Source organism: Gallinula chloropus (assembly GCF_964237585.1).
Source record: "Gallinula chloropus genome assembly, chromosome: 18".
Lineage (NCBI taxonomy): Eukaryota > Metazoa > Chordata > Aves > Gruiformes > Rallidae > Gallinula > Gallinula chloropus.
The window spans coordinates 3,678,544-3,701,121 of record NC_140103.1 but is presented as its reverse complement, the minus strand read 5'-3'; the positions used below and the strand labels follow the sequence as shown (position 1 = coordinate 3,701,121).

At 61.1% G+C, this 22,578-nt stretch overlaps 2 protein-coding genes across 2 annotated transcripts; one reads left to right on the top strand and one right to left on the bottom strand.

Annotated features, from left to right (window-relative positions):
* Positions 1-3,083: 3,083 nt before the first annotated feature.
* ASB6 (ankyrin repeat and SOCS box containing 6) lies at positions 3,084-6,758 on the top strand (the record flags this gene model as incomplete). The annotated part of the gene is made up of 6 exons (XM_084272581.1): positions 3,084-3,196; positions 3,608-3,789; positions 4,266-4,372; positions 4,656-4,764; positions 5,251-5,337; positions 5,530-6,758. The coding sequence occupies 6 exons, from the start codon at positions 3,084-3,086 to the stop codon at positions 6,204-6,206; spliced, it is 1,275 nt and encodes a 424-aa protein (XP_084128707.1). The 3' UTR covers positions 6,207-6,758.
* A 1,433-nt stretch (positions 6,759-8,191) lies between these two features.
* NTMT1 (N-terminal Xaa-Pro-Lys N-methyltransferase 1) lies at positions 8,192-11,532 on the bottom strand. Its single transcript, XM_084272469.1, has 5 exons — positions 11,507-11,532; positions 10,480-10,544; positions 9,520-9,720; positions 9,036-9,288; positions 8,192-8,663 (listed from the first exon to the last, which is right to left on the bottom strand). The coding sequence occupies exons 3-5, from the start codon at positions 9,679-9,681 to the stop codon at positions 8,407-8,409; spliced, it is 672 nt and encodes a 223-aa protein (XP_084128595.1). The 5' UTR covers positions 9,682-9,720; positions 10,480-10,544; positions 11,507-11,532; the 3' UTR covers positions 8,192-8,406.
* Positions 11,533-22,578: the final 11,046 nt, after the last annotated feature.

The window sequence follows — 22,578 nt, the reverse complement described above, 5'->3', positions numbered from 1 at the left end:
CCCTCTCTTTCTTTCCTTGCCAGGAATCCCAGTCCCAGATGAACCAATACTCCGTGGCTCTGCTATTTCCCTTTTATTCCTCCCACCACCACCCCCACCACCACCCCCCACCCCCAATCCCCCCCCCCCCCCTTTTCCTTCAACAACGAGATGGGAAAAGAGTGAACTAAAAAAAAAAAAAAAAATTAAAAAAAAAATAAAAAAAAAGAAAGAAAGAAAGAAAGAAAAAAATCAAAGCTGCACATATTGGATCCAGATGTGCTTACAGCCCTTTCCAGCAATTTAATTAAATTCCCCCAGACAGCCAGGAGGATTTCTTAATGATCAAATTTCCCTGGCTTTCCTCCTAAAATGCCCCTCTTTCTTCGGCTGGCTGTTGCTGTGTCTCCCTGATGGATAGCCAACTCGCATTCTTCCTAGCCCGATGGGGAGGAAGGGGGCAGGTCCCAGGGCTGTTAGCTTAGCCGGGCACTGGAAGGCTCTGGCCAACCGCCCCAGCAACGTCTAGCTGCAAAACCAGTTCGGAGTGGGGCTGGGGAGGCACCTCCCCGGGGGCTGTGGGGTCGTGGCATGGTCACGGCAGGAGCCGGGCAGGGATGCTCCTGGGAAAGGCTCCCGTGTGCCCGGGGTCCCTGCTGGCTTCAGGGTGCTGACAGCCAGGGAGGGGCTTCATCCCTCGGCTCTCTGGGCTTGACACCCCCCAGGGCTGATTTCGGTGGGTTTGGCTCCGCGTTGCACCCCCAAAACCTCCTTTGCAGGCAGGGGGGGGTGTTACTGAGGAGGGAGGAAAGGCTTTGTGGGGTTCTTAGGGGCACAGCCTGTTGGGGCAGCCTGGGGTCCCCTCTCAGCTCCTGGGGTCAGAGGTGGTGATGGGGTGATGGGTTGCCAGTCCTCTTTTCCCAGCCAGCAGTGGGGAACACAGGGGGGATCCCCCCCCCAACCCAGAGCGGTGTCTGATGGAGGGCTGGACCTTCCACTGGGGCCAAGCAGCTGGGGACAGCGACTGACTGGTCCAGGGCTGTGTCAGACCATGGAGGGTTCGGGTTTTACTGGGACTGCAGAGGATGCGGGGTTCCCCCAGCTGCCGGTGGCATGGAGGAGGCACCCAGCGGGGGTCTCGGCCCCCCCAGCCAGCCCAACATGGGGTCCCTCCCCCCGCCAGGTTTGCAGCTGGCTTGTAAGAACATCGAGCATCCTCCATGCAGAGGGAGAAATCCATATCCTCTTCCCGCTGCTTTTCCCCTCCGGTCCCTGCCCGGGGTGCTCGGACGAGGTTCTTTGCACCCCCACCCAGGATGGCACAGGGATGATGCCCCCCAAAATCCCCCCCCAGGGGCTGCAAGGGGGGGGTCCACGCGTTGAATCAGTGCCACCTCCTGGCACCAGAACCCCCTGCAAAGGGCTTGGCACCCCCTGCTCTGCCACAGGGGTGGGCGGGGGGGGGCTCTGGGCACCAGGGTGCCTTCCCCCCCCCACCCTGGCACCCCGTTTCGTATGGAGATCTGGAAGCTTCCAGATCTGGCAGCCCCAGCTCCGGCCGGCCCCGGCGCTCCCCGTGCCTGGGGACTCCCCGGAGTGACGATGATGATGATGATGATGATGATCCCACCAGTACACCCCGGGATAACGCTTCCCCCGGCGGCTCTTCCCTCAGCAGCGCGGCCGGGAGCGCTGCGGGCAGCACCCCCCCCGCACCCTCCGTGCCACCCCCGCAGCACCCCCGGGAGGGCAGGGTGGGTGCTGCTGCGAGGGGGCAGTGCGGTGTTTGGGGAGCGGGGCACGTCACGCACACCCACAACCCCCCCAAACCCACCCCCCTTCCCCCCCTCCCACTCCCGCGGGGGGGGGGGGCAGAGCCGGAGCGGAGGTGTCACAGCCCCCGGTCGCTCCGGGGGCATCTCGGGGGGGGGGGGTTGAAGGGGTGTGCGGGATGGGGTGCGGGGGGGGGGGGGGGTCGTGTCTGTGCAGGGGAGGGTGGGCGCGGGGGGCTCGCAGGCCTTGCGGGGGCACCGGAGTTTGGGGGGGGGGGTGAGGGGATGATGCCGGCGGGATGCCGGGTACCCGCCTCCGGGGGGGGGGCGGGGCGGGGCGGGGCGCGCGCCGCGGGTGTGCGCGAGGGCGGCGCCGCCGCAACTCGGGGAGCGGGGTGGGGGGGGGCGGGGTTTGCACGCGCCGCCCCGCACCTCCGCGCGCCGCTCCCGGCCTCGTGCTGCCCCCTGCCGGCCGCTCCGCAGCCCCGCCCCCTCCGCGAGGCTCCGCCCACCCCACACACGAGGCTCCGGCCCCCCTCCGCCCCCTCCGCCCCCCCTTAAGGCTCCGCCCCCCTCCCGCCCCCTCCCTGCCGGGTACAACCGGCTGCTTCCGCTTCCGGCCGGGCCCGGGCAGGTGAGGGGGCTGCGCCGCGCTGCGGGGCTGAGGGGAGCGGCGGCTGCGGCCTGCGGGGCGGGGTGGGTCCCGTCCCTCCTGTGCGGCTTCCAGGGCTCGTCCCGCGGGCGCTGGGCCTGTCCCCTCCCGCTGTTGGGGGGCTTTAGGGGCCTCTCGGCATCCCCCCGCGGCGCTTGGATGGGGGGTGCGGCCCCTGGGCCTGCTCTGGGGGCCTGTGCGGGCCTGCAGCCTTGCTCCGGGCCCCCCTCTCGGAGCCCCTCTGTGCTCTGGCCGCCCCCCGCCTGGCCCCGGCGGCGAGCGGGGGCCTGAGGCAGAGTCTCTGCGGCCGGGGCTGGCCCCGAGCGCGGGCTCCGCCCGGCGGGTTTCTCCCTGCGGCCGGATAACCGCCCGTGCCCGGCTCTGCGTGCAGGAGATAATGGGGATGCACCTCCGTGGTGCGCGGGGGGAGAGCCTTGCGCTGGGCTCCGCTGCCTGTTAGAAGCTCCTAAGGAAGGAGGGGGGGGGGGCAGGGGGAAGGGGGCTGGCTGAGGGGTGTTTTTCAGTGTGGACCTGCTAGAAACGCTTGTTTGTTTGGGCAGGAGGGGGAAGGCCTTGGAGAGCAGGGCAGTGCCAGGGTGTGCCTGCCGAGTCCTGCGTGGGGGAAGACGCCACTGCCATGCTGGAGGCCCCCGGCCAGGCTGTGTGGAGAGCAGAGCACGATGCCTTTTCTGCACGGCTTCCGCAGGATCATCTTCGAGTATCAGCCCCTGGTAGATGAGATCCTGGGGGTGCTGGCCATACAGGATGAGGAACGGCAGAGCAGCCTCGAGAGGTAACTACCTGGGGCTAACCCCTCCCTGGCTGGTGTTTTAGGGGGTGGTGCAGCTGAGGGCAGGCACAGCACTGCCCAGCAACAAACCCCGGTCACAGTGAGCAGCTCATCCCGCAGACCCTCCTCTTGCTGCAGTTATTTGTGAGCAGGGGAGTGGAGCAGTGCAAACCCAGGGGCTACATGTGCTCCCTAGGAGCAGCCCCCTCTGCCTGACACCTAGCAATAGAACCTACACTGGGGTCAAGCTGTGTTCCCATTAGCCATCAGGTTTGAGACCTGGTGGATATGAAACAGAAAGAGAGACAAGGCTTGCTTTTTCCTTCCCCCCCCTTCCTGGTGCTACTTTGACCCTTGCAAACACAGCTGATGTGCTGCTCACGTGAATAACTGATTGTTTCTGTGTGTCCCAAGCCCTGCCTGTCTGGGCAGTGACAGGAACCAGCTCTCAGCTGTGAGACGAGTCTTGGAGAGGGAGACCCACTCCCCGTTTTATCAGGAAGCTGTGAGCTATGCCCTGCTGAAGGTCACTGAGCTGGGGCTCGTCCCTGCTGCAGAAATCCTCCTGGAGTTTGGAGCTGACCTCAGCTTTGAAGGTAAGGCTGCTGAGGAGGGGGCTGGGCCTGGGCTCTTTCTTGGGCTGGCCAGGAAGAACCAGCTGGTAAGAAGCTGCCCTGGGAGGCAGAAAGAGGGGGTGCTGCCAGCTCAGACCCCCACTTTGCTGGGGTAGCGTGGGTGTGCTGTGTGGCAGCCCTTGTCCAGAGCCAGCTGTGGGGATGGCTGGGGAAGCGGGGGGCAGTTTGAACCTCTGAGGATGTTTTCCAGAGGTGGGGGGCAGTTTGAACCTCTGAGGATGTTTTCCAGAGGTGGGGGGCAGTTTGAACCTCTGAGGATGTTTTCCAGAGGTGGAGCCATTGCAAAAGCAGGACCCGAGGTGTCTGTGCCAGCCCCCTTCTCCCAGGCTTTGCTGTGCTCTCAGGGCCCGCCCCAGCTGCCCCATTGGATGCTTACCAAGCCTCAGCTGTTCTGGGGAAGCCCTTGGTTCTCTCTGACTGTGTGTTTTTGTCTTCAGATCCAGTCACCTACTACACCCCCCTGCACATCGCGGTGCTCCGCAACCAGCCGGATATGGTGGAGCTCCTGGTGCACCACGGGGCTGACATCAACCGCAGAGACCGGGTATGGGCTGGGCAGGGCTGAGTGGAGCCTTAACTGCCAGGGATGGGTGTGAGGGGGCAGCAGCCCTCCCTGTTTCCCTCCTCCTGGGCCTGTTGTGCGTGGTGCTCCCATGCTGTGGTAGTTCGAGTTGCCCCTGCAGTGGAGCAGGTGGGAGGAGGCTGGGGTAGACAAACTATGGTTACACTGGGGAAAGTCCACTTGGGCTTTTGGGTATGGGTTCAGCAGCAGCAGCTGACTGACTTTAATGCTGAGCAGTGTTTTTTCCCTCTCTCTCTCTGTGCAGATCCATGAGAGCAGTCCCCTTGATCTGGCCAGTGAGGAGCCTGAGCGGTTGCCGTGCCTCCAGCGGCTGCTTCAGCTGGGGGCTGATGTCAATGCAGCTGACAAAAACGGTCTGTGTGCTCCATCCAGCTCCCCAACCCTTGTGCTCCCCATGCTGCCTCTTGGGTGGGCTAGAGAAGGGCACAGGATCTGTGTCCTTCTTGCTACGAGCGCTCCCTGGTTGTAAGCACACTGGTTTGGGAGTTGAGTGCAGGCTGCAGAACCTCCCTGGTGCTCTCTGCTTTCTCCTTGTGTCTTGGCTCTGTCCAGTGCAGAAGGTGACCAAACCCAGCTCTGTGTAGTTGCAGGAGATGGGGATGTGCCTCCATTGCCCTGTGGTGCACTCTAAGCACCGCTCTGCCATGGCACACGTGCCTGCTGGGGCTGCCCCTGGCCCTGCAGCCTGTCACCCTCACAGGGACAGCGTGACCCTGTCAGACAGGGAGGGGTTATTTTGCCCTGTATTTGGCTGGCTGGTTGGTGGGTGGATTGTTTTCCTTCCTGCCTTTTTGGGTGTCACCTTATTTTCACCTGACCAACCCATCTCTCTGTTGCAGGCAAGACAGCGCTGCTGCACGCCCTGGCCAGCAGTGACGGGGTCCAGATCCACAACACAGAGAGCATCTGTCTCCTGTTGGAAGGAGGTGAGGGCAGCCTCCTCCCCTCTCCATGCACAGTCCCTCCAGGCATAGTGCTGCCTGATTCTTTGTCCAGGTCTGGGCACTGCCCTCCCAATTCCATTACATTCCCACTTGAGTAACACCCAGTAGCCCCATAACATCGTCCTGGCCTTTATTGTCTGCAGTGCCAGTTACATTCCCTATTCCTCCTTCCAGGTGCAGATGTCAGAGCCGCCACCAAAGATGGTGACACAGTCTTCACCTACGTCATCTTCCTGCTGGGAGAGATGTTGTGCAGCAACACTGAGGAGGCACAGGTGATCAACCACTTCTGCTTCCGTGTCACGCAGCTGCTGCTGGCTCACGGTGCCAACCCCAGCGAGTGCCCAGCCCCTGAGTCCCTCACCCACCTCTGCTTCAAAAACTTCAAGCGCCACTTCCCGCTGCTGCGTTTCCTGCTGGAGTCAGGTGCTGCCTACAACTGCTCCCTGCACGGCCCCTCGTGCTGGTCAGGCTTCCACATCGTCTTCGAGTGCCTCTGCTCGCACCTCAGCGTCTCTGAAGATGACAGCTTCTCTACAGACCTCATCCAGAAGGGGCAGACTCTGCTGGAGCTCATGATGGCCAGTTCACAAGCCATCCAGCTTCCCAGCAACTTTGAGGTCAACACCAGCGGCTGTAGGTACCATGGGGAGAAGATCAGGACTCTCTTCTGCTCTCTGAAGCAGCTGGAGCGCTCCCCACAGGCACTGAAACATCTCTGCAGGGTGTTTATCCGGCAGCGCCTCAAACCATGGCCAGTAGATGTCAAAATCAAGGCTCTACCTCTTCCAGACAGGCTGAAGTGGTACCTCCTCATTGACCACACCGCTGCTGGGCACGAGGACCTCTGAGCCTGGCTGTGCCTCTCTGTTCCCCCTGCCTCCATGGTCATGGTGTTACCTGCAACTGCCAAAATCTCTGCTCTGGGCCAGTTTTCTCTGCAGCAAGAGCTGTTGCTGCCCCCATGTCTGTAGCTTGGTCAGTGCTGCCCGTGGTGCTCCCCTCTGCTGCGTTTTGGGGGGTGTACCTTTTTGGGTGTGACACTACACTCATGTCTGGAGGTCTCTGTTCTGGGGTGTGTCATAGGAAGGTGGGCAGAGCCCTGCAGCTCCCTGGGGGTGAAGGAGAGACCCTGGGCATTTGGGGGCTGGGTGCAGGACTGGGGGGTGTGTTTTAAAGAAAGGCCTGGTGGGGTGGCGTGGCTGGAGAGGCTCTTCCCAGCCCTGCTGTGTCTGGGGCAGCGGGTGAAGCAGTGCCTTAGGTGAGCAGCAGAGTCCTGATGTACCTCGGGGTGTTCCCTGTGCCAGGAGAGTGCTGGCATCCGTGTCCTGGTGTCCTGCCTCTGCCCTGCTGGAGGGAGGCAGGTCCAACATCTCCACGTGGATGTGGATGTCTTCCTTACCTGGGCCCCTGAAAGCAGGAGCTTGGTGGGGGGAGGGATGTGGGGCTGGGGAGTGGCAGCTGGCTGCACAGCACCTCTGAGTTTCTGCTGGGAGCACCCTGTCCTCCTGGCACAGGGCATCTCAGAGGGGCTGGTCTCTCAGAACAATGGATGTTTGACTTTCCTGTTCACTGCACAAGGAACTGCCAACTGCTGAGTGCCTTGTGCCCCTGTTCCTCTGGAGATCCATCTACTCCAACCCCTTGGTAGACCAGGGTCACCTTGAGCAGGCTGCACAGGACAGCGTCCAGCCAGGCCTTGAATCTCTCCAGAGGAGACTCCACAGCATCTCTGGGCAGCCTATCCCAGGGCTCCATCACCCTCATAGTAAGGAACTCTTTTTCCCATGTGGAGATGGAACTTCCTGAGCTCCAGCTTGTGCCCGTTGCAGAAGAGGATGAGGAGGACTCTGTTGTGAGCAGGTACACTGTATGGCAGGTGGGTCTGGGATCCAGGGGCACTTTGGCTGCAGAGGGCTTGTGTGCCCCCCATTGCCCTTCTGGCAGCATCCCTGTTGTACCTTCTCCCACTCCATGGAACTGGAGCTGTGCATCTGGATGAAATTGGTGTTAACAATAAAGAATACTGTGATCAAATGCTCCCCTGGCATCTGGGGAGGGAAGTGAGCAATTAAACCAGGCTGTACTAATGACAAGGGGCTTGTTTCTTCTGCAGGAGGATGGGACAGAGGAAAGGACCCTGTGGGGATGGAGGAGGGTCATGTGTGAGCCCCCCTGGAGAGACAGGCTTCGGTTGGGACCTGTGTGTGGGCTCACTGACCTGTCAAGTGGCTGTGCCTGTGTTGGCTGTGCTGGGTTTGGTTTGGCACAACGCAGCAGCCAGGGAGGAACTGGGAATGTTCAAAGCAGGGTGATGCTGTGGGGTGTCGGGGGAGCAGCCGTGGGGTCACAGTGGTTGTGAGATGCTGGGCAGCACCGTGAGCGTGTGGTAACGGCTGGGGGGGCAGAAGCAGCTCAGAGGGGGTTCCCTGTTAATGCCTACACCCAGCTCCCTCCCAGGGTGGGTAAGGCTTTTGTGTGTTATCCCTATCCTGAGAGGAGGATGCAGGGCACTCAGGATTATGTCCACCTCTTGCTGCACAGGTGGGAGTGCTGCTCATGGGTCTAGAGGCCCCCCCCAAGCAGAATCCCTCACAGGGAAACAGCAGCACTTCCTCCCCTTGGCCTTACACAGCTCACTGCTGTGAGCAGCACTGAGTTCAAGGCAGGAGAGGGTCCACCACCCAAGCAAAGAAGGCAGCCCAGAGCTGTGTGGCTGTGGGTCAGTGACCTGCTGGTGCCCCTGGAGCACAGAGACAACTCTTGCTCCCCTTCAGAGCCCCCCCAAAAGTGGCATCAAACCAACGCTGCCGCCAAGAAAGGCCACGTGCAGAAGTGCAACAGCAGGAAACTGTATTTGGCAAACACCTCTTCACAAACAGCAGCAACGTGGAAGACAAAGCCCCCTCCTCGCCACCAGCCCCGGAGAGAGAGGGAGTCGCGCCGCCCTCGCCGCCGTCTGCCGCCCCACGGTGAAGGCACGGCCCTCCCAACCCCAGCAGGAACCAGCGTCCTGGCCCTGGAGAGACCTTCCCCTGCCACCAGCCGCCCTCATCTCATGGCGAAGGTGTAGACGTGGTAGATCTCGTCAGGGAAGTTCTCCTGGCGCTCCTCAGCCAGCAGGTGCAGCCCAGCCCGGCGGATGATCTTGCGGACAACGTCCAGGTCCCTGCAGACGCTGCTGTCCACATCGTCCATGATCACACCCTCCTGGGCCATGTTGTCCTTGATGACCACGATGCCGTTGGGTCGCAGGCCGGCACGGCACCGCTTCAGGAAGTCGGAGAGGTGGTTGTCTGTGAGGTGTCCTGGAGGGACAGAGCGGTTGTTAATAGGGCACGGGGTGACCACTGCAGGATCCGCCCCCCAGACAGCATGTGATATGAGGGAAGGATCCCTCTGGATGCAGGGGAAAGCTTGAGCTTGGGAGTGTTCCAACTCGTGTCCCACTGGCTTTCTCCAACTCCATCCAACCCACACCTCTGAGGAGGCAACACTCCAAGGGGAATGTCCTTGTGCCCACGGAGGGCAGGTCCCCAACCCAGCCTCCCACCCACACTATGGTGCTTGTCCTTAATGCAGACCTCAAGCTCTCCCTGGTGCATGGAGCACCTGCCCCTCAGAAGCCAGATGGAGGACAGGCTGGTGAGCCCCCCCACCAGAAGCTGAGCGACCCTCACCGATGACCCACTGGATCCAGATGACGTCGTAGGAGTTCGGCTCAGGGCTGAAGTCCTGCAGGCCGCAGCAGAAGTAGTTGCGCACCCGCCTGCCCTCCTCCCCCAGGTAGCTCTTGGCCTTGGTGAGGAAGTCTTCTGTCACGTCCACCATGTCCACTGTCTTGAAGAGGGGCAGCAGCAGCCGCTTGGTGATCCGGCCGATGCCGGCCCCGCAGTCCAGAGCGCGAGTCGTCCCCGTCCGGTTGGGCCCATCCTGGAACAACACCCACCAAGGGCTGATCCCACCAGGAGGGAACCACAGAGGAGAAACGGGGCAACCACGAAGGACGGGGCTGGGGTACAGGGGCAACACTGCAGGGCGAAGCTCTCCCAGCACGCGTGCAACGGTGGATCCCACAGAGCAACTCAGAGGGAAGAGCCCAGCTCCATGCTGGGAGAAGGATGGGGCTTGGGGAGCACAACAGGGGCTTGGGGCCCAACCTACCCGTAGAAACCTCTGCAGGAACTTCCTGGAGCTGTTGATGTCGATGCTGGAGATGTGGCCGTAGCCCCCCAGCATGCCATCCACCGTGGCGGGCACATCCTTCCAGTACTTCTCTGCCTTGGAGTAAAACTCAAACTCGTTCTCCACCACCTCGCTCGTCATGCTGGCTGGGGGGGGGGGCTCGTGCCCACGCAGGACTCGCTGCTCCTCCGAGAGTGGGAGAAAGCACCCGTCAGGTCTGAAGGAGCCGTGGGTGCAAAGCCCACCCCCAGAGACCAGGGAGGCAAGGCACCAGCTCTGTGAGGGCCCAAATTTCTATTTATCACCCCTTTTTCCTCCCTGGGGCCACTTCAAACCTTAAAAACCTTTAACTGAGAGCAAGGAGGAACAAAGATTGAAATCCTGGTGTTTTCCAGAGCTCAAAACCCCTTCTAGGGCAGGGACACCTCAGCAATACACCCAATTACATTTTTATATATGTTTTCTTTAAGGCTGACCCACCCTTTCCACCTATCCTGCCTTTTCTTTCCTTCCCTTAACGTGTTTATCTGTGGTGACAGCTCTGGTCACCTCCAATTTCCAGCTGGAGTTGCTGGAAGTTATCCTAAGCACCTACCTGAGGATTGCAGAGCTCACCGTGACGGTAAGTTGGGTATTTGCAATATAATAAAGTCAAGGTCTAATCAGCAATACAAGCTATCAATCCCCCCCCAGCCATCTCATAATTCAAACCACTGTGGATTTGATTAACTGCGCTGGGGATTAGAAACTAGATTTAAGGTGGCCAAAGGGTAAATTCAAGGACTTCAAACACCTTTAGAAATAAAGAGAGATACAGTGTTCGTGGCTTGAATTTGCTGGCAAATATCCCATTAGACACAAAACCTTTTCTATGGCTGCTTTAGGCAGGTTTTGGTGGCCCCACGTGGTCCTGGACAGCCTGGGGACAGAGCATCTCACCTCACAGATCACCGGTTGAAATCCAGTTTGGCTCAGTGAAGCTGGGAAGGGGCCTGTGCTGTGATCTAGGGGAAGAGAAGATGGGATTTTAGTCCTGAATCACCCCTCCGGTCCTGCCAGTGCCAAGCATGAGCAAGGCTGACAGCAGCCCCAGTGGAGCCAGAGGTAAGAGCCACCCCAACCCCGCTGGCACCCTCCTGGGGTAGGTGGGGGGTGGGAGCTGGTGCTGCCTCATAGCTTGGAGGTGGCAGGAGGCTGTGTCACGGGGGGCAGCCAGCGTGTGGAAGGGTTTGGCCTTGCTGCAGGCAGCGCTGCCGTCTGATCTCATGGGTTGGGACTCCGCTTCACCCTCCCAGCAGCATCCCCCTCCCAGCAGCATCCCCCTCCTCCTCACTCCCCGGTTCGGCTGGGTACCCCCCGGTGATGTTTTTCAGGGTGTTGCAGGCCACGGGCACAGCTCGAGAAGACCCAGCGGGGTGCCACTACCCCCCCAGTGTGCACCCCAGTGCCGGCATCTCCCCGGAGCCCTGAGAGACCCCGAGAGGCGGCAGCTCCCCGCTGAAGGCAGGTACTCCCCCCTCCCCTGGCAGCAGCTCAGGGCGGCCCTGCCCCCGATGTGTGTGTGTGGGGGGGGGTCACCCCCCTCCCCAAACCCTGGGGGGCGGCAGGGAAGGGGGGGGGGGTGCGGGCCTAGGGCTCCCTATGCCAACCAGGGAAGGGGGGGACCCTCACGGGGGGGGTCCCATGGAGGCTGGCGGGGGCGGGGAGGGGGGGTTGCTACACCAGCGCCGCTCGGGGGTCTGCGAAGGGCTGGTTCCTGCCCCTGTCCCCGCTCCCCCCCCTGGGGGCCGGGCCCCTCCATGGCCGCGGCGTGGGGCCCTGCCGGGGAGGCCGGTGGGAGGGGCGGGACCCGGCCCCGGCAGCTCCCCCGGCCTTTCCCGCCGCTGTGGGCACGGGGCAGCGGCGCAGCCCCAGGGGCGAGGGGTGCCCGGCCCCGGCCGCGACCCCCCGGCTCCCCGCCGCTTACCTCCGCCGGCGGCCGCGCTCCTGCCCCGTCCCCCGCCCTGACGGGCGGCCGCGAGAGCCAATCAGAGGGCGGCTTCGGCGGTGACGTCGGGGTGACGTCACCGCGGGGGGGCGGGCCCTGCCAACTCTCCTACCGGCTGTCCGCAGGGGGGCGCTGCGGGACGGGGCTGGGGCGGGGGGGGGTGTCCGCGGGGGGACGGACCGGGGCAGCCGCGGGTGGCGGCCGGGGGCAGGACGGGGCCTGTCCCGTCCCGCGGCGGGGTCCGGCACCCTCCATACGTGCCCGCACCGCGCCACCAGCGGCCCCCCGGGGCTGCCCGCGGGCTCCAGCGGGGCTTCGTGCCTCTCCCCGCCCGGGGGTCGCGCCCCGGGTCCCCGCGGGGCTCTGGGGGAGCGGGGTCGGGGGGGGGGCAGGAGCCCGTTGGACCCGGTGCCGCCGGCATGGCGGGGTCCGGGGCTGCCGGGGAGGGCGGCGGGGTCGGGGTTACCAGGACGAGGGTTCCCAGGGCTGGTTACCGGGTCGGGCTGCCCGCCTGCCCCGTCCCGGCCGCTGCCCCGTCCCGGCCGCTGCCCCGTCCCGCTCCCGCCGTTGCCGTTGTCCTGGTCCCGCCCGGTCCCGCCGCGGCCGCGCGGGGGCGCTGTTGTCCCGCCGTTGCGCCGCCACCGCGGCGGGAACTCGGGGGGTGGGTGGGGAGCGGGGGGGGGGCGGCAGCCGGCCCCGCGCCCAGCCCGGCACCGGCACCTGCCCCTCCCCATCCCCCCCCCGGGCTTTTTTACCCCTCGCTTACCCTGCGGGGGGGAGGGGGGGGGGTCCGGTCCCGCCGCTCCCGGTGCCGGCCCCGATTCCCTCCGGAGCTGAGGCCGGACGGGCTCATTACAGCTGTGGCATCCTCTCTGCCTCGCACCCTCGGCGCCCGGGCTGCTGCCGGAGGGGGAGCTGCCTCCCTCCCACCCTCCCCAGTGAGGGAGCACAAGCCCACCCCGTCACCTCCTGCCTGTATCCCCCCTCCAGGCTGGGCAGGTTTGACCCCCCCCGGATGGGGACCTGGAGCGCCCGAGGCTTTTGGAACGGGGTCGCTGTGGGGAGAGACAAAACGGGGCTTGCTCGGCCGTGTCCCGGAGGAGAGGCGGCTGCTGAGGGCTCCGGAGGCTGCTGAGGGCTCCGGAGGCTGCTGAGGGCTCCGGAGCCTAACGGGGTGCGAGTCCTTCCCGTGGCAGGACACGGACCCTTCCCCCATCACCTCCTGACATCAACTCTCACAAACCCCACAGGAACCAAATCTGCTCGAAATCACCCAGCAGCAGCAGCAGGGTCAACGCTGCACGGGCACTGGGGGTTCCCACCCACCCAGCACCCGCTAACACCCCAAAAATGTCCTAATGGCCCCAGCAAGGACCCACTGTCCACAAAACAGAGCTGCTCGCCCCACAGCCACCTGAGAATCCATGGCACCGTCAGGATGTGGCCTCAGTTGGAGCCCTTTGCCATCATTCCATAGTGCCTATGTGAAAAGGTAAGGAAGAGCCCAGCTTTGGGCAAGCAGCTGCCACCCCAGGACGGTTTTTGGGCACCCATGTCCCCCCAGTCCCTGCCCAAGGACCCAAGCGAGCTGGGGGTGTCAATGACCCGAGATGGGGGCTGGGGACTGGGGGCACCTGGTTTAGTTGTCTGTGGAGCTCGGGGTGCAGCATGAGCATCTCTGAGTGCAGAAACCCTGCCTAAGTCCTGTTCTGCTTCCCAGATTTTTGTGGGTTTCTGGGGAGGAGATGCTGAGCACAGGGCCCCAGCACCCACCTGCTCCCAGGGTGCTGTTTGGGGGCACCTTAATGACCAAAGCCCCCCTGTTTTCCCCTCACTGGAGTCAGCAGTGGACATTGCAGCACACTGGCCATCGCCCAGGTATTCAAGCAGGCCAATGGGGCACCAGCATCCCATCCATGCCACCCACGGGACCCTGCAGTATTTGGTCCCCCTGCTTCCCAAAAAAAGGGACACTTTCCTCCCTTCTTGCCCCCATGCTGCACCAGGGCTCCTGCAGCCCCTTTCCATGAACCCAGCCACCTCCTCCAGCCTCCCCTTTACAGCAGCAGGGAGGGGATGCTGATCCCGTCCTCCTCGGGGGCTGGGGCTCTGCATCAGCCCCTTGGGATTTCCATGAAACCTGTGGCAGTTGCTTTGACCCAGGGACCAACCTCACTTGCAAACACCCCCCCTTTGCCTCCACACTGTTACTACAACCAAGGCTGAAAAACTAAGGGAACAAGAAACCAGTTGAGTGCCCCCTCAGCTCCCCGTGCTCCTGAGCTCCCAGCAAGGGGCTGGGGAGAAGGGTCCCATCACCAAGGACACCCTGTCCAGTCCCACTCTCCCCTGAGGGCAGGTCCGACCTTGGGGACCAGTCTGTGCTCAGCCAAACCTGCAGCAGCTCCAGCTGCGCTGCAGAGCCCCCCACCCCCTGCTCCCCTCCTCGGCTCAGCTGCCTCCCCGCCGTCGCTGCTGCCGGGAAATGCTTTTCCTCTGACCGGTTTCAATCTTGTCACTGGGTAATTCCTTGTGTGACCAGACAGAAAACACCCCCCCTCCCCACCCCCAGACCCTCTTTCTCCAGCCCATTTGTTTCCCTGCACACACTCCTCCCGCTCCCTCGCTGCCTTTCACGGCCATCACCGGCGCCGCAATCGCTCTTCAGGAATATATAGGGGTTGAGGGGTTTTTTTCCCCCCTCCCTTTTCCCCAGGTGCTTAATCACCCTTATTACCCTTTTCTGATTAATTAATTCTAATTAATTTTGCACTATCATTTTTGAGAAGAGGTGACCAGGGCGGCACATGTTGTCGCAGGTGATTTGCACGGCAGGTCCTGCGGTGCCGGCACAGCCCTCTCCTCGGTGGGGTTTAACCTGGGTCTGGGCTGTTTGCTGCCATTAATGGCAATTAATAACATAATGAACCTTCTGAGGCCCTGGCAATAGCCCTGAGGTCCTTTGCTGGGAGCTGTGTAGGATGCTCCCACCTCGTTTGCTTCCGCCGAGGTGTCAGGGTTTGACCTCGGCCAAACCTGCCCCTGTGCCCACGTGTGCCCAGCTCCCTCAGCCACCTCTGCCATGCCATGGCCAAGGCTTGGGAAGTCAGAATAAATTAGGTCAGGGCTCCTCCCCGCTCACCGAGAGCTGCCAAGGCGCTCAGCGGGGTGGCAGGGACACGGGTCCCTTTGCACCAGCCACGCTCTGTCACCTCCCATCCTCCAGCAGCCGGGCCAGCCCTTTGCTGGGCACCCACACAGGCTTCACCCCACATTGTCCTGGGGTCTCCAGAGCCAAAACCCATCATGGCTTGGGTGACGCTTCCCTTGCAATAAATATACGTGTCCTGGGGATGCCCAGCCTCCCTTTGTCCCAAAAGCAACCCCTGGTCCATCTCTCATCCCCAGCACCCAGCAAGGAGAAGGGACACAGGCTGGGAGGCTTGTCAGGGCTTCCCGTGTCCCCATCACCTGCCACCATTCGCTGTCCCCAGACCCAGACTCAGTTGGACAAGTGATGCTGCTGGCCCAGCACAGCTTGGGGCTGGGGACCAGTGGGTGAGCCACCTCACCCACTGGCTCTCACTGGGAGGCTGAAGCATCACTGACCCTGCCCAAACTCCCCAGCAGCCCTAAATATATAAAAGGCATTTATTATGTATAGTGTAATACAGGCTATGTACTCTAAACTGTGTGTGCTGTACACCAGGTAGTAGAGGATATAGTATATATGTGTATACATTGTGTATAATACTGAGTGTATAACGTCTGTATATGGGTGTGTACATACACACAGTGCAAATGGGCCACTTATACCTATAGGTATATATGTACATATATGTATACAGCATATATGTGCACACCCAGAGGTATTTACACACCAGATACACACAGATGCATGTGGATATATGCACATACACACACACAGAGAAGAATATATCTCAGTACATAAACCCCATTTCTATGTAGGTGTGCATGGTGTGGGGGGGAAGAGGGAGAGGATGTACATGTGTGTAGCACACAGTGAAGCTGCTCTAGCTCCACGGCAGGTACAGGGCAGCAGGGAGGAAGAGGAGGAAGAGGTGGGAGCCAGAGAAGCTCACATCAGGGAGAAAGAGGGAGAATGCAAACTGCTCCGAGTTACAAAAGCTCCCCTCTTTGATTAATTGGACTTTCTGTTTGATAAATGTTACTCATGAGTATAAAATATGCAAAGCACTTAGCAAGTTCACACTGTTTAAAGAACTCCACTAACTAAATTAAAATTCCATGACAGGAGCGGAGAGGCTGAAGAGCAGCCTGGCAGCAGGGGCACCAGCCCGAGCAGGGACCCCCGCCACGGCCCCCCAGCCCACCCACCCAGCCCTCCCTGCCAAACCCAGCTGTGCCCAGGGAAAGGCACCTTGGGCCTGGGTGCCGTGGGTGGTTTTGGCATGGCTGTGGGGGAGGATTTCTCATGTGAGTCCCTGTGGGGTGGTGAGGGGGGGTGTCAGGGCTCTGTGGTGCTGTGTGGGCAGGGGTGACCCCGGCACTGGGTTAGCTGCTGGCTTGGACAGGAGGGCTGAATGATTTGCTCTAACTCCCATCTGATCACCACCACAGGTGGCAGCGACCAAGCACTCAGCCCCAGGGACCAGGGTGGAGCTGGTGGGCACCCAAACCCCCAGACTGGGGGGTCTTCCTGCGCTGCTGAGCCTTGATGCAGCACCCCAGCATCCCACCCCCTGTTCACTTGGGGGATGCAGCGTGTGGAGTGTGAGGATGCGGTGTGAGCACTGGGAGGATGTGGTGAGCACTGGGAGGATGCAGTGTGAGCACTGGGAGGATGCAATGTGAGTGCTGGGAGGATTCAGTGTGAGCACTGGGAGGATGCAGGGTGAGCAGTGGGAGGATGCAGTGTGAGCAGTGGGAGGATGCAGTGTGAGCAGTGGGAGGATACGGTGAGCACTGGGAGGATGCAGTGTGAGCAGTGGGAGGATGCAATGTGAGTGCTGGGAGGATGTGATGTGAGCACTGGGAGGATGCAGTGAGCAGCAGCTCCCTGACTCCCAGCACACACATGTGCCCAGTTCACACTGGCATGTGCCCAGCCACCCGCACTCCATCCCGACTGGTGGTTCAGGGCAGCAGCTCTCAGGGAGCAGCTCCCTCCTGCCTGCTGCAAGGAGGAAGGAGGAGGAAAACCTGGATCCAGCCTGGCCGAGCATCTGCCTCTCTGGGAGGATTTAAGAGCCCCACTTGCAAGGGGTAAGCACGTCCCCAGAGCTGCCCCCGAGCCCTGGGGTGTCCATTGGGTCTCATTTTTCCCCCAAGTTCATCTTCACTGGGCCGATAAATCAGTGACTGGGGCACGACCCGGCACCTGCTCAGCCTGGGGAGGGAGAGAGCAAAACAGGCCATGCTTTGCCAAACCTCCTGGGAGCTTTCACTGGGGAGGGACGAGCTGGCACTGCACAGTGAGCCCTGAGCCCCTGGCACAGCCTGGAGCCCCCCAGCACATCCCATTGCGGCACGGCCGCTGCCCGGCTGGGCGGTAGCTTGTCCCTGCAGTTTGAGCAATGATTTACCCCCCGCCCCGTGAACCCACCCGGCTGTAAATCCCGAGTCCCGAGCATTCGTTTCAGGCAACGCCGTTTGTGTCATCTCAGCATTAGCAGCTACACTCTTATTAATTAATACTTGTTAAACTGAACCTAAAAATAAAGCGCTCGGCTCCGCGGCTCAGCTAACGCCTCTGTGCCCTCACCCAGCAGCCTGGCTGGGCTGTGCCGGCCTGGCACACGGCTGCTCCCTTCTCCACAGCCACAGAGGTGGAAAATAAAAGGGCTGTGCTGAAGTGGGGGTTCTGCTTGGATGAAATCCCCCCCCTCCCCTAGTTCTGCTCAGCCTCGGTGGGGCAAACCGATGGGCTGAGCTCGCCCTGTGGGTGCGCAGGGGTGTGAGGTCTGTCCTGGGATGAGCTGTGGGGTGATGGGGGTGGCAGTGCACGTAGGGGTTGACCTTTGTTTAACCTTCCCCCCTCTGCTCTGCCCTGGTCAGGCCCCACCTGGAGTGTTGTGTCCAGTGCTGGGCTCCCTGGGATAAAATAAGACAGGGATCTCCTGGAGAGAGTCCAGAGGAGGCTACGGAGATGATGAAGGGCCTGGAGCATCTCCCCTGTGAGGAAAGGCTGAGGGAGCTGGGGCTGTTCAGCCTGGAGAAAAGAAGACTAAGGGGGGGCCTTATTAATGTTTATCAATATCTGAAGTATGGGATGCAGGGGGAAATGGGCAGCCCCTTTTCAGTGTCTGTAAGGACAGGACAAGGGGCAATGGCTGCAAGTTGGAGCACAGGGAGTTCTGCACCAACATGGGGAAGAACTTTTACCCCGTGAGGGTGAGGGAGCCCTGGGACAGGCTGCCCAGGGGGTGTGGAGTCTCCTTCTCTGGAGAGATTCAGGACCCGTCTGTACACCGACCTGTGTGACCTGTCCTGGGGAGCTGCTTTGGCAGGGGGTTGGACCCGATGATCTCTTGAGGTCCCTTCCAGCCCCTATGATTCTTTGACTCTGTGAGTCTGTGACTCTGTGACTCTATACATCACACACGGAGCTACAGCACGTGGAGATGCAGCACATACCAAGCCGGGGACGTGGCCGGCGTGGTGCCGGATGGATGGGGCTGCACCGGCTGCGGCTCCTCGGTGCTATTGCTGGGGAAGGCAGCCTGCTCTGCTGCATCTAATAACAGTATTTAGCAGTAATAATATTTAATAATAATAATAATAATTTGTTAATTGACCTTTATTAATTAAAACCCAACACCTGCTTCAGGAAAGCCCCAGGTTATCAATCCGGAGTGACTTCAAATCTTGCCAGCCTTGCCCATGCCCTGGGCTGGGATGCTCTTCCCAGAGCTGCTCAGCTTCCATTGTCTTGGAAAGCCCAAACTCCATCAGAGCAAAGAGACCAGGATCCCACCCTCCTCACAGCCCAGCATGGAGCTGGGGAGGTGGAGGGGCTCTGTGGGAGGGGGGAGCTGATGCCCAGGGCTGGGTACCGGAGCTGGCAGCGCGGGCGGCTCTTGGCGATGCAGCGCGGCTCGCCTGCGTTGGGAGTGAATGTTAATGGTGCCAAGCTCCTGGGAGAACTGATCAAATTCTCCGTCTAAAGCGGGGAGGAGAGGAAGGGGAGGGGAAGGAAGGGAAAAATAACTCCACAGATTAATTCTTCTGATGGAAATTAAAATCGGGCATCGCCAAACCAACCCCAGAACCAGCTGCTGCGGAGCGGCAGCTCAGCCCCAGCCTGGCCACAGCCACTCTCCGGGGTCAGGTCTGCCTGAGCTTTGCTCCTGCTTGTCCCCCAGAAGTCCCCAGATATGTTAAGCCAGCAGCCCCCCCACATGGGTAAACATGCTGCAGCCACGGGGCAGGAGCAGACTCTGGAGCCAGGAGGGTCTTGGGTTAACCTGGCTGTGAGCATCACAGCGCCAAGGGTTTATCTGCATCTCCGGTGCCTTCGCTGCACCCAGCTTTACCTGCCCAGAAGGTGAGTCAGAGCACCCCAAACCCTTAGAGCCATTTCCACGCCAAAGGTTAGAAGAATGAAATGCTGAGGGGGGATGTGTGTGTCTGTGTGTCTGTGTGTTATTTATTTTTATTAACTTCCTGTGGTTTGAGCCTTTAAAGCTTTACTGTCCCCCCCTGTGCTCCTGGTGAGGACGGCTCCAAAGGTCCCTGAAGCCAAGGCAGAGACCCAGCAGCAACCACGGGACTCCAGGAGCTGCTGCTCTGAAAAGCAAAACCAGCTTTTAAAGACACAGTGAGGTAAGAGCTTGGGGCTGGGCTGTGCCATGTGCAGGATGCGACCCTCTGGGCTGGCAGGTCCCTGGGCTCTGCTCCCACTGGAACTGGAAAAACCTCCCACAGAGCCTGGGAAGTCTCGTGGGAGTGACACAGGCCCAGCATTGCTGGGGCAGCTCTGGTGGGGGGACGGACCAGGGGACTCTCCTGCTTTGGGCACATCAGATGGTGCAGGGCTGTGAGGGTCCATGCTGAGGTCAGGGCTGCATCAGTCCCAGGGGAGCACCCATGGGTGGGATCCCACCCCCCCCTTGCGTGCCCCACTCTGCTGCCCCCCAGCATCCCGCTCCCCTCCGCTGTGCCCAGCCGTCCCCTCTCCCTGGCTGTGATTTCATCCTGGTGGCAGGCTGCTTTCCTCCCTCCCTCCAGCCCTCCTCCCTCGCTCGGCGCTGCCAAGTCCGCAGGTTCCTGCTGTGACCTTGAGCTGGTTCCTGGAGCTGGTTGTGGGTTTCTTAAAGGAGCCATGGGGGCTCCTACCAACCCCCCCCCCCCCCCACCCTCCTCCCCTGAACCCCAGCACATCCACGTGCCATGATCCCTGGGGACTGGGGGACCAGCAGTGAGAACAGGGGGGCCCTGGAGAGGAAAAATTGGGACAGGGTGGAAGGAGACAATTCTGTGGCCAGGGGGCCACGGCTCAGCCATGCTCATTACCAGCCTCTGTGTCTTCTCTGAGGCCAAACAGCTGCTGGGGGGAGACCTCCCAGTCACCAGACCCCACACTGTGTGAGGGGTGTGGTGTAAAAGCCCCCAGCTTGTGTGTGGTGCCCAGCACTGGTAGCACCATGGGGAGGGGGAACCTGCTGCCGGTATCAGGAGGTACAGGGTTAGTGGGGTGCACCCACCTCCCCAGGGGAACCTCAGCAGGGCAGAACACCCCCCAAAAACTGCCCTCACCCCATTCCCTCCCCACACCTCAGGCCCTCCCAGGAAAATCCTCTGGGATTTTCCACCTCTGAACCCCGTGTGAGCTGTGGCTTGGCCTGGGACACACACACACACACGGGCTCTTGGGCAGAGTCTGGGAAGCCAAAAAAGCATCTGAGAGTGCAAAGATGGATGTGCCCATGGGCATCCTGCTCCCAGGAGCAGAGGTGTCCCTGCACCCTTGCCACGGAGGTTTTCAAGCTCCAGCTTAGCTAAGCTGGCAAGGCTGAGCCCTGAACCCTGCTTGGCCAGCCAGGGCCACACTAAAAGCTCCATCAGCTGGAGAAGACCCCAATCAATAAGTGCCTTCAAGGCAAGTAATAAACCTTGGAGATTATGCAGGCAGTGCCTGGCGCTGCGCAGCGAAGGGGGGTGGTTAATTCATGGGGGTGCTCGTGGGGAACCAGGGAGTGGGGGTCTTAAATTAGGGAGAAGGAGTGAGGGGCTGCACTGCTGCCATCTGCACGGGCTGTATGGATGGGCTCAGAAGATGCTGCAGTGATGAACCCGCTGCTGAGCCTTCCTCCCTGCAGTGCCCAGGTGCAGCACCACATCCAAACCCACTGGAGGTACTGGAGTGCCCCCCAAGTACCAGGGTGCCCCCAGGCTCCACCTTTGCTCGAGCATCTCTCCATCCAGGGGAGATGCTGAGCACTCAGCGTCACTCTCTGCTGCCTTTGCTGGGGCATGGATCACAGGATTATCCCCTCAAATCAGCCTGGGGACCCCAAAACCAAGTGCTGCCCTGTGAGCTCGGCACCAGGACACTTTCTGGCCTGGACATGGAGCCCATGGTGGCTTGTAATGGTGTGGGAGGGAGCAGGAGGAGTTCTCAGCCCCATCTTTTACAGACTCATGGGGGAAACTGAGGCACTGTGGGGCTGCTGAAGCAGAAGTGATAAAGGACAGTCAGGAGAAGTGCAGCAGGGCTTGTGCTCTGCATCACACCAGCTGCTCAGGGGATGGAAACCTCCCCATCGCCCTCACAAACACACCAATGGCCACTGAAAGCCACAGCCCAGCAGCCAGGGCACCCTTGGGGCCCCTTGATCACACCCAGGAGAGGAGAAATCGCTCTTCTGCTGCCTTCATCCAAACTTCTGTGGCTGATGCTCCATGCAAGGAGCTGGGTCCAGCCCGCAGGTGACAGGGACCGAAGCGCTCAGAGCTGCTGGGGCAGCGTGGGAGGCTCAGCCATCGTCCCCACCACCATGGGGACAGCCCAGGAAGCCCACATCCTGGGGACACAGCTCATCCAGCACCATGCTGGGAGGAGGAGGAGGAGGAGGAGGAGAAGGGCTGGAGCAGGATGAGGTGGGAGAGAGGGAAGAAAAGGAGAAAAATGAGTTTTGCTGCTGCCCCAGTGGTGTGGCGATTGATCGGGTGCAGGCTGGTGTGGAGCGGTGCTGAGAGCCTCATTCCCCACCGCCAGCTCACAATTATTGGAAAAAAACCGGCGCTGCTGCTGCAGTGAAATTAGTTATTGATCTCTTGTCTGGGTGACAAGCACGGTGCTCAGCTGCGGGGCTGCTCTCCCCGCCGGCCAGCCCCGCAGCCTCCCCCGCTCACCCCCAACGGGGCTCAGCATCCCTGGGGCTGGCCCACGAGTGGTGAGGAGGAGGTGAGCAGAGGGCTCTGTGCTCGCCCTGGCTCCAAAGTTGCTCCCCAAGGAGGTTTTTCAACCACCCCCCCTGTGTGCAATGAAGATGTTAGCGGGAGAAAAAGGGCTCTGCCCCACGCAGGATGGGATCCCTGAGCGCTGAGAGCCACCACCTACAGCCACGTCCCACCGGCACTGGGGGTCCCAGCACCCAGGGGTTGGGGTCAGGATGTCCTGGGGCCTTTTCCCCCATCGCAGGGGGAGATAAGGCAGCGGGAACCCAGGCAGCCAGAGAGCTTTTGTTGTCTGGAAATGCTCTGCCTATCCCTGGCCACCGCAGCCAGAGAGGCTGGACCAGCATCTGTCCCCAGCCCCTTGGGGACAGGGACACAAAGGGCGATGCAAGGCTTGGGCAAACGGCTTCCACCCATCCTGGGGACACACTCCCGGTTCCAACAACAACAACAACAAAAAAGAAGAGTGTTTATTTTCTTGCTGCCATTCCCATTATGAGGCAGGAACAACAGGGGACATTTCAAACCAGCCTGTTTGCCTCCAAACCTGGTCACCTGAGAAACGCTTCGCCCCGGGCAGAGCCAGGGTTTGCTTTCCAGAGAGGTCATTTCGAGTCTCACCTTTGCTGTGAGTTAATTTGGGGGGTTCACCTGCACAGAGCCAGGGG